Below are 10,000 nucleotides of genomic sequence, written 5' to 3'. Positions count from 1 at the left end.
AGAGAGAGAGAGAGAGAGAGAGAGAGAGGGAGACAGAGAGAGTGAGAGACAGAGAGAGTGACAGAGAGAGAGAGAGAGAGAGAGAGTGAGAGAGAGAGAGAGAGAGACAGAGAGAGACAGAGAGAGAGAGAGAGAGAGGGAGTGAGAGAGAGAGAGAGAGAGAGAGAGAGAGAGAGAGAGAGAGAGAGAGAGAGAGAAAGTGAGAGATGTAGAATCGACAGACAGCAGAGAAACAAACAAGACTATAAACCAAATTAAAAATGATGTCTGAGGCACTGAAACACAATTTCTGTCTCTCTCTCTCTCTCTCTCTCTCTCTCTCTCTCTCTCTGTCTCTCTCTCTCTCTCTTTCATCCTAAAGGGCAGACAGGATTTATTCGCACTGGCACTAAGTAAATCACACCTACACAAAGCCACACGAACACACAAACTAATTAATCGAGTGTGAGTCTCGTCCAATAAACGAAGCCCGAGGTGTCATTTGATTGTCAGCAAATGTCATGTTGTTTTTCACGTCTCTCGCTCCCACTATTCCTTCATGTCTGTCTCTCTCTCTCTCTCTCTCTCTCTCTCTCATCCTGCCTCGTCCTCTTTCCTTTTCCACAGCAATCCTGAGTGAGATGAGTGCAGCCTCGTCATCAGACACCACAACAAAGCTCAGGAGTCATAATACATCAATCAAGGGCTAACACAGAACAGGTGAAGACAGTCAGGCAACAAACCAAGAACAGGACCAGAAGGAGAAACAGGACTAGAACATACATGAGTACATGGTGTTAGTTGTGGTGTTCAGTGTTTGTTGGTTTTAACAGAATCCTCTTTTTGTGACACACTTCAACATTGTGTCTATAGCACATGCCACCAAATCCCACCGCATGCTATACTACACTATACTGTACTGTACGTATCAGCTGAGCATTCTCCTTAGAGCATATTTTAACTGGCTGTGATGATTAACATCTTTTCAGAATCAGGAAGTGTGTGGAAACTGAAGAAACATCCTCACATAGTGTTCATACTGTATATAACTACCGCTAGCACAATATGCACAAAAAGTCACCTCGCAAATTAAGAGAGAAATTATAGATGCTGCTGATGACGACTGGTCCTTTATCATTGCCATTAGCCTGCATTAAAGGTGAGGTCTCCGTTGTTTGAAAGCCAATGTTGACATTTGAAATCACCAAAACAAACACGCCCCTAACCCAAATGGGTCCCACCCCTGTATTTATAGCTCCGCCCACACATACATACGTAGCCCAGGCAACTAACAGAAAGAAATGTGTCTTTATCATAGCTGAAGTGAAGAACAATACGATTGTAGATAAACAAACAAGCAAAAATGACACACAAACATAATCATGTAAAGGACAAAGACATATATTAGTTCTGTGTAACAAAGCAAAACCAACGTTACTCACCTATCGAGAAGGAAAAAAGCGCCTCGGCGTCTTAAGTAAAGTTGGTCACATATTCACAGATTGGAGTTTCCCGAGTCAATAACTCCTGAGCTAAACACTGTTACTACACAAAACACGGTTGTAGCTGCGTCTCTACATTACTACGATAGAAAAGAGGTGTTATTTGTGTAGTAACAGCGTTTAGCTCAGGAGTTATTGACTCAGGAAACTCCAATCTGTGAATATGTGACCAACTTCCTGCTCCTTCAGTTCTCTCCAGCGCTGGAAAGCTGATCCTATATTAACACGTCCTACTTCTTACCTTATTGTAAGCCTTTCTTCTCTTTCTTTCTTTGTTTTTATCCTCCATGTCAATGTTAAAACCTCTTTCTTCTAATGTCACACATGCGCACTGAACACTCTCTCCACCCGTACTGTATTGACTGCTCATTGGCTACACGTTTGTTTTAATTTTTGTTTTGATTTTTGTTTATTATTCGGCCCGACTCAGTTTTCTGAAGCATTTCTCAAAAATCGGAGACCCCACCTTTAATGCACTTAACTCACCACGTTATTATTACTTTACATCAGCTAGCATGTTTTAGCTAGCTATATACCTTTTTGGGCCACCAACATACACTGGAGCTTAGAATTGTGGTTTAGGTAATAAATTGTTCCTGATGTGAATACTGTGAGGTTTAAGATCCCTCTAGGGTACAAATTCCACATGTAATATAATACTTAAGTGTGTTGAACATTTCAGAATGTGTCTATATTGGGATTGTAAAAGGTTTCATTGTGATATGGATTGTGGGTAAGATATCGACGTTATACACCAAGCAGTTGTCTGTGCTTTGTTGATGTAACCACATCTTTCCTCTAGTAAAGCAATGGATCCAACGCATCTGTTCATCCCTTCACTGCTCTAAAGGCCACATCCATTCATCACAATCTTCAGCGTGTGAGACGAGTCAGTTCCTCAGATGGTCATTAAATACATTTACATTTTCATGCGCTGCAACATTAGGCTTGAGTGGCCACAGCACCGGCGCTAACCGCGTGGTCCAAACCGTAGCTTCGCTGGATTGCTATCGTTTATGTGGCTTCATAAATATTTCAACCTTCTGATGTGTACTTACAGTGCTGTGCATAAGGAGTAACCCCTTGAACTGGAATACAACTGGGATTGATTGGGATAATTAAACAGGAAACATAAGATACACAGAGTGAAAATGAGGTTCCTCTACAGGGTTGATAGAAAGAACCTCGTAATCTGGGAACACCTCAGAGTAGAGCCACTGGTCCAGACCCTGAACCAGAAGGTGCACAGATCATATAACAGACATAATAAGTCTGTGTGTAACATCAGGTAAAGATTTAATTCTGAATGAATTACATTCCTGTGAAATCTGACCATGATAGAGATGAAGTGCTGAGTGGTTGCCATTATTGCAGGATTTACACAGTTTCCAAACAACATTACTGGTTATAAAAACAAGCCATTGAGTGGTGGGGTGTTTGTGTTTGGGGAATAGTTTATAATCTGAATAAAGTGTCACACTTCTTCTATAGGTCGTCAGTCAGCCTGTGTGTTGTCATGGCAACAAACAATGCTCTATCATACTGTGGTTAATTGGGAATTTTTTTGTTTGTTTGTTGTCGGAGCAAAATGAAAAAAATGTTTGGCCACATTTTTGACAAATTGCTTCAAGTTGGTGTGTTATTAGCGTGTGTAGGTTAGTTAACTTGTCACATGATGAACTGTGTGTTTCTTTATATACGCACTCATTCTACTAAATACTGATAAAAATATATTAAAAAAAATATATAGACTTCCTTTTCTGATTAGTGATTCTGAGGTTAATTTCAAGACTATAATATTAGATGTATTGTTGGTATGGAGATTTTTCTCAGACTTGGCAACCCTGCTGTGGTGTGAATTGCACACATTGACGTCCAAATTTCTGACACAGTCCTGAAAAGAAAGTGTGAGTAAGTGTGAGATCTGGTTACGTGTCAAACAGGTCAAGAGCCAGAACTTTGGACTGAGATATAATAATAATAATAATAATAATAATAATAATAATAATAATAATAATAATGTGTGTAATTCTAAAGGATTTCGTTCAGTCCCACTCAGTGGGGTCTTCTCTTACCACCCTTTCATGACTGCCACTTATCTTAATTAAAAAGAAAGTCGTAATTTCTGTTTATTGTCTGTCTCACACACACTCTGTCGCTCCACACAAGTGAAATCACTTCATTTAAAGTGAAGAAAGAACAAAGGAAACACTGATTTATTTCTCATCTCATTAATTTCACATCAAGTTAGGTGGCATGATTTTGTGTGTGTGTGTGTGTGTGTGTGTGCGTGCGTATGTGTGTGTCTGTGTGTGTGTCTGTGTGTGTGAAGGAGTAGGAGAGAACAAGGTGTGCTGACTTAGTACTCTTCAATTAATGTAAGAATTATGACGAAAGAGGAAAAAAGGTGGCTGCAATGTACAAGTGTGTGTGTGTGTGTGTGTGTGTGTGTACACTCATGGGAGTATGGAGCAAGCTAAATATAGAGAGGAGAGGCTGAAGACCAAGCCCACTGTTGCCATGGAAACTCAGCCCTCTGTCTCTATAGTAACGTACCCCTTCTAGGACTGATGAGGTGTGACATTGACCCTCTCACTGCCAGTGCTTCTCTGTGTGTGTGTGTGTGTGTGTGTGTGTGTGTGGGTGTGGGTGTGTGTGCGTGCATGAAACATACAAACACAGATTCCAGATCTGCTCTTATAGTAAATGTACAGTATTAATCACACTTTAGTCATCATTTCATACACTCTCACTCACACTCACTCACTCTCTCATCTTCTACCGCATATCTGAACTACCTCGGGTCACGGGGAGCCTGTGCCTATCTCAGGCGTCATCGGGCATCAAGGCAGGATACACCCTGGACGGAGTGCCAACCCATCACAGGGCACACACACATACACACTCTCATTCAACGCCAATCAACCTACCATGCATGTCTTTGGACCGGGGGAGGAAACCGGAGTACCCGGAGGAAACCCCTGAGGCACGGGGAGAACATGCAAACTCCACACACACAAGGTGGAGGTGGGAATCGAACCCCCAACCCTGGAGGTGTGAGGTGAACGTGCTAACCACTAAGCCACCGTGACCCCATCATTTATTCCTGATGTGTTTTTTCTCCCCAGATGTTCCTCAGACCAGAATAATCACCTCTCACAGATGTAAAACACACAGATGATCTGGTGACACCACCATCATGTGGTAAAACCAGACTCTTCTCAGACTCGTTTGAACTTCCTTTGAATTTAGAGTTTATTTTGAGTTTATTTTGAATTGTGCTAGCTAGGAGTTAGCTCTTTCTTCTGGAACACGTAATGTTCGTAATATAAAACACGTAATATAAACTGTTATGGCTTCAGTTTTGCTTTCTGTGTGACTTTAGATTCTTTATGTAGGAATATGAGTACAGTAATAGCAATAAACCTGGATATAAACACCAGGCACTTGCATCCTGTCCGGAGCTTCAACGGTCCTTAAAATCACCTCTGCATCCCATCTGCCCCAAAACAATAACCAGTATCATCTTTTTTTTCTCGACCCTGCGCTCGACCCTGCGCTCGACCCTGCGCTCGACCCCAATGTCCTGACAAACTGGGAACTGTGAAGGGAAAACAATCAGCACATTTGTTCATCTTTGGTAATGACATTTTCATTGTTTGATCTCTGGCTGCTACACACCCCCATACACCCTCATACACCCCCATATACCCCATATACCCCATATACCCCCATACACCCTCATACACCCCCATATACCCCATATACCCCATATACCCCCATACACCCCATACACCCCAATATACCCCATACACCCCATATGCCCCATACACCCCATACACCCCCATACACCCCCATATACCCCATATACCCCCATACACCCCCATATACCCCATATACCCCCATACACCCCACACACCCCAATATACCCCATACACCCCCATATACCCCCATACACCCCACACACCCCAATATACCCCATACACCCCCATATGCCCCATACACCCCATACACCCCCATACACACCCATATACCCCATTCACCCCATACACCCCTATACACCCTCATATACCCCATACACCCCCATATACCCCATACACCCCCATATATCCCATTCACCCCATACACCCCATACACCCCCATATACCCCATTCACCCCATACACCAAATTCAACCTTATTCACCCCCACACAACACCATACACCCCATACACCCCCATTCAACACCATCCACCCCCATTCACTCCCATACAGCCCCACACAACACCATCCACCTCGTACACCCTCACACACCCCTATACACCCTTACACACCCCCATATACCCCATACACCAAATTCAACCTTATTCACCCCCACACAACACCATCCACCCCATACACCCCTATTCACTCCCATACACCCCCACACAACACAATACACCCCCATACACCCCCACACAACACCATACACCCCATACCCCCTCACACACCCCTATACACCCTCACACACCCCCATCCACCCCATCCACCCCCACACAACACAATACACCCCCATACACCCCCACACAACACCATACACCCCATACCCCCTCATACACCCCCACACACCACCATACACAACTCACATGCCCCCCACATACCCCCAACACCCCATACATTTATTTTTTGTTTCTACTTCAGTCCACACTTCTCTCTGTGTGTGTGTGTGTGTGTGTGTGTGTGTGTGTGTGTGTGTGTGTGTGTGTGTGTGAAGGGGTTAAAAGACGTCTTCTTTATACAGCTGTAGAGACTCTTCAGAGTAATGGGGTTAAGTGGTGTCACCTCCATAAGAGAGCGGAAGGTAAATCATTTTAACACTGAGGGAAAGAGAGGAAATGATAGCAGAAGGTTGGAAAAGAACCAGAAGAAACCAGAAGAAACCAAGAGGAGAAAGAAGTTCAGATGATATGATGCTATTTGTGAAATCAGGAAAAAGTGCAGACTGTAACCTGAGATAAAAGAATTAAAGAATCAGACAAATACTGTGTGTGTGTGTGTGTGTGTGTGTGTGTGTGTGTGTGTGTGTGTGTGTTTAATAGAGCATGGATTTGCACATTTATTTATACTGTCTTTTGGATGTCCCTTACACTTGCTCACACACATACACACACACACACACACACACACACATACACACACAGACACACACACACAGAGTGCAAAGTTTCAGTGGTGCAATGACAACTGCATTTCTGGTATCCAGCCATTTCCTTATTGATCTTGATTGCTGAAACTATTACACATGCATACGCACACACATGCACACGCACGCACACACACACGCACACACACACACACGCACACACACACACATACACACACACACACACACACTGGTGCAGTGGAAACTGTCTACATGAAATCACCTTGAAACACAATTTTGTAAAGCTGCAGCTTTTTATTATCCAGATGAAAATCATCACACTGCAGAAGGAGTAAAAAACTAATTCATAAGCGCTGTTTAACTCTCTTCATCTCCACGACCGCAAAACACTGATTATTTGATTGGATTAGATGTGATTGCTTTTCATTTAACATTTCATCCTTTGGAGATTCACACACAGCAGCAGGGTTCAGTGTTAAAAGTGTGTGTTAAATAGTTAGCTGTATCATTTCCTCCTGTATAATATAACACTCGGGTGATTGCTGTGGCAGACACACAGCTGAGCCATGTTCTATCCTCAAACACAGAAATGTATAAAGTATATATAATAAAATATAAGTAAAATATATATGGGGGGGTCACGGTGGCTTAGTGGTTAGCACGTTCACCTCACACCTCCAGGGTTGGGGGTTCGATTCCCGCCTCCACCTTGTGTGTGTGGAGTTTGCATGTTCTCCCCGTGCCTCGGGGGTTTCCTCCGGGTACTCCGGTTTCCTCCCCCGGTCCAAAGACATGCATGGTAGGTTGATTGGCATCTCTGGAAAATTGTCCATAGTGTGTGAGTGTGTGATTGTGTGAGTGAATGAGTGTGTGTGTGTGTGTGTGTACCCTACGTTGGGTTGGCACTCCGTCCAGGGTGTATCCTGCCTTGATGCCCAATGATGCCTGAGATAGGCACAGGCTCCTCGTGACCCGAGGTAGTTCGGATAAGCGGTAGAAGATGAGTGAGTGAGTAAAATATATATATAGTCCCAGATGTGTAATACGGGCCTTGTTCCAAATCACTCACTAGTGGTCCATTTCACAAGTGCTGCATCTACACCCTTAAAGCAGACTCGGGGGAAACCTCTGACCCTAAACCCTCTGTCACATGACATGACATCAAACCCCATGGTGTATTCATTAAAATTAGTCACTGTGAATAAAGAATGCGCTGCATGTCCAAAAGTTTGTGCACCCCTGACATAAATTGAGCTCGCACGACGGTCTATAACATCTCAGTGTGCTGTAGCGTTTCACTTTTCCCTTCACAGCATGATACAAAGCACCATCTCCATGAAGATATCACGGAGCTGAAGGTTGCCCTGACTCTGACTCAACACCACTGAACACCTTTGGGATGGAACTGGAGTCTTCTCAACATCTCAACATCATCTCACTAACATGATCTTGTTCTGAGAATCTAGTCACAAACCGTCACAGAGGAGAGGACTAGAGGTTACTGTACCTGCAAACAGTTTCTGCTTTCACTGACCAACATGATTAATTATTATGAATTGTACTTGTACTTTACAAAGGGGGGCACGGTGTCTTAGTGGTTAGCACGTTCGCCTCACACCTCCAGGGGTGGGGGTTCGATTCCCGCCTCCACCTTGTGTGTGTGGAGTTTGCATGTTCTCCCCGTGCCTCGGGGGTTTCCTCCGGGTACTCCGGTTTCCTCCCCCGGTCCAAAGACATGCATGGTAGGTTGATTGGCATCTCTGGAAAATTGTCCATAGTGTGTGATTGTGTGAGTGAATGAGAGTGTGTGTGTGTGTGTGCCCTGCGATGGGTTGGCACTCCGTCCAGGGTGTATCCTGCCTTGATGCCCGATGACGCCTGAGATAGGCACAGGCTCCCCGTGACCCGAGGTAGTTCGGATAAGCGGTAGAAGATGAGTGAGTGAGTGAGTGAGTGAGTGAGTGAGTGTACTTTACAAACATGCTTCTAGAAACTTCTTTGTGACCGTCAGTGTGGAAGAACAAGATAGAGGACATGTCTTAGGCTGCCGTTTGGCAGAGAGACCTGATTTAACAACACTTAACGCTAGCCACATCCCCACACATAAAATTGTTGGTTGTTATCTAAGTATTATCTTTAGTAGCATCTGTTTAACTGTATTAGCCAAATAAACTAGCAAGCAAAACACATGCTTCAGTAGATTGTTGTTATAAGGACAGAACATAGCATCTGACACATGAGAAGATGGTCACCTCTTGATAGCCTCCTCCTGACGCCTCTTCTTCTGGCTTTGGTCCTGAAGGTAAGCCCAGTGCTGGCGGTTGCGCACTCGGTCGCTCTCACGTGCAATATCGGACGCGTTCTGGATCACTAGCTCATCGTAGGCCCTCAAGCCAATGTCCTCTACATAGTGTAAAAAGCGCACACCTTCATCCTCACTGCCATCCATCTTTTAGTACAGAGAGAGGGATCACCTGCGTAAATAAAGAGACAGAGAATAAATATTAAACTTATTCTTATTTTGTCATCAATTTTTAACACAATATAACAACAACAGATGCTGAATGAGCCTCCTTCTGGTAATCAAATTAGCTTCGTCACTGAGAAGGTAAGACCGACCACAGAGGAGGAACCGAAGGTCATGTGCTCACCTACACACTGACACCTGGACTTCGTGACAACAATAGAAGCCACCAGATCTCAATACCACACGCCATCACAAGAGTGTGTATTTGCATGTGTTATGGTTGTGTGTGTATGTTCACCAGAGCAACAAACATGGCTCATCACTCTTCCATGAAGCCCAGTTCTGGAGTGATTCACCAACACAGCACCATCCTTACAGTGAAGCACGGTGGTGGTAGCACACGTTTGTTATTACTGCTGGTCTAAACTCCACCGTGTTAGACACAGGTTATGATCTGTGTTTCTATAAAAACATAGCTGAAGTTCTGTGTACCACTAAACACTGGTGTTTACACAGAAACACAGTGACACGTCTTTCCAAAAACAGCAGCCTGAGCTCCGTGTTTATGCATCGATTCACTGCGTCTGCGCCGTTTGTGAAGGAGTTAGTGGTTAAAAAAAAAAGCTCTGGTCCAATCTGTAAGGATTACAACGGTAAGGTTTCTTTTTAAACACTCAACAGGACTTCGTCTTATCTCCATCTCCATGATAATGAAATTGATCAGTATTGATGGAGTTACAATCCTAATCCTCCTGATGTGTGATGTGAATAAGAGACTGACGGAGGGATTGGGACAAATTAAAGGATGGAGATCCTTGAAGAATGTTCGAATCCAAGCGAGGATCGTTTTTCTGTTTACATTTACATTCATATTAGTGAAATTTCTTCAGTTCTCAGATCAAAGACTTAAACATTTCATTTCAATTGTGTA

The 10,000-nt window shown here is 43.7% G+C and overlaps 1 protein-coding gene across 1 annotated transcript in view; it reads right to left on the bottom strand.

Annotated features, from left to right (window-relative positions):
• nyap2a (neuronal tyrosine-phosphorylated phosphoinositide-3-kinase adaptor 2a) overlaps positions 1 to 10,000 on the bottom strand; it is a 41,468-nt gene that overhangs the window by 27,719 nt on the left and 3,749 nt on the right. The window contains exon 2 of the mRNA XM_060888268.1: positions 8,855 to 9,076. Coding sequence (XP_060744251.1) covers positions 8,855 to 9,051 — 197 coding nt within the window. The 5' untranslated portion in view covers positions 9,052 to 9,076. The remainder of the gene's footprint in view (positions 1 to 8,854; positions 9,077 to 10,000) is intronic.

This window comes from Tachysurus vachellii, chromosome 15 (genome assembly GCF_030014155.1).
Source record: "Tachysurus vachellii isolate PV-2020 chromosome 15, HZAU_Pvac_v1, whole genome shotgun sequence".
In the NCBI taxonomy this organism is placed as follows: Eukaryota; Metazoa; Chordata; class Actinopteri; order Siluriformes; family Bagridae; genus Tachysurus; species Tachysurus vachellii.
This window is presented reverse-complemented; position numbering and strand designations above follow the sequence as displayed.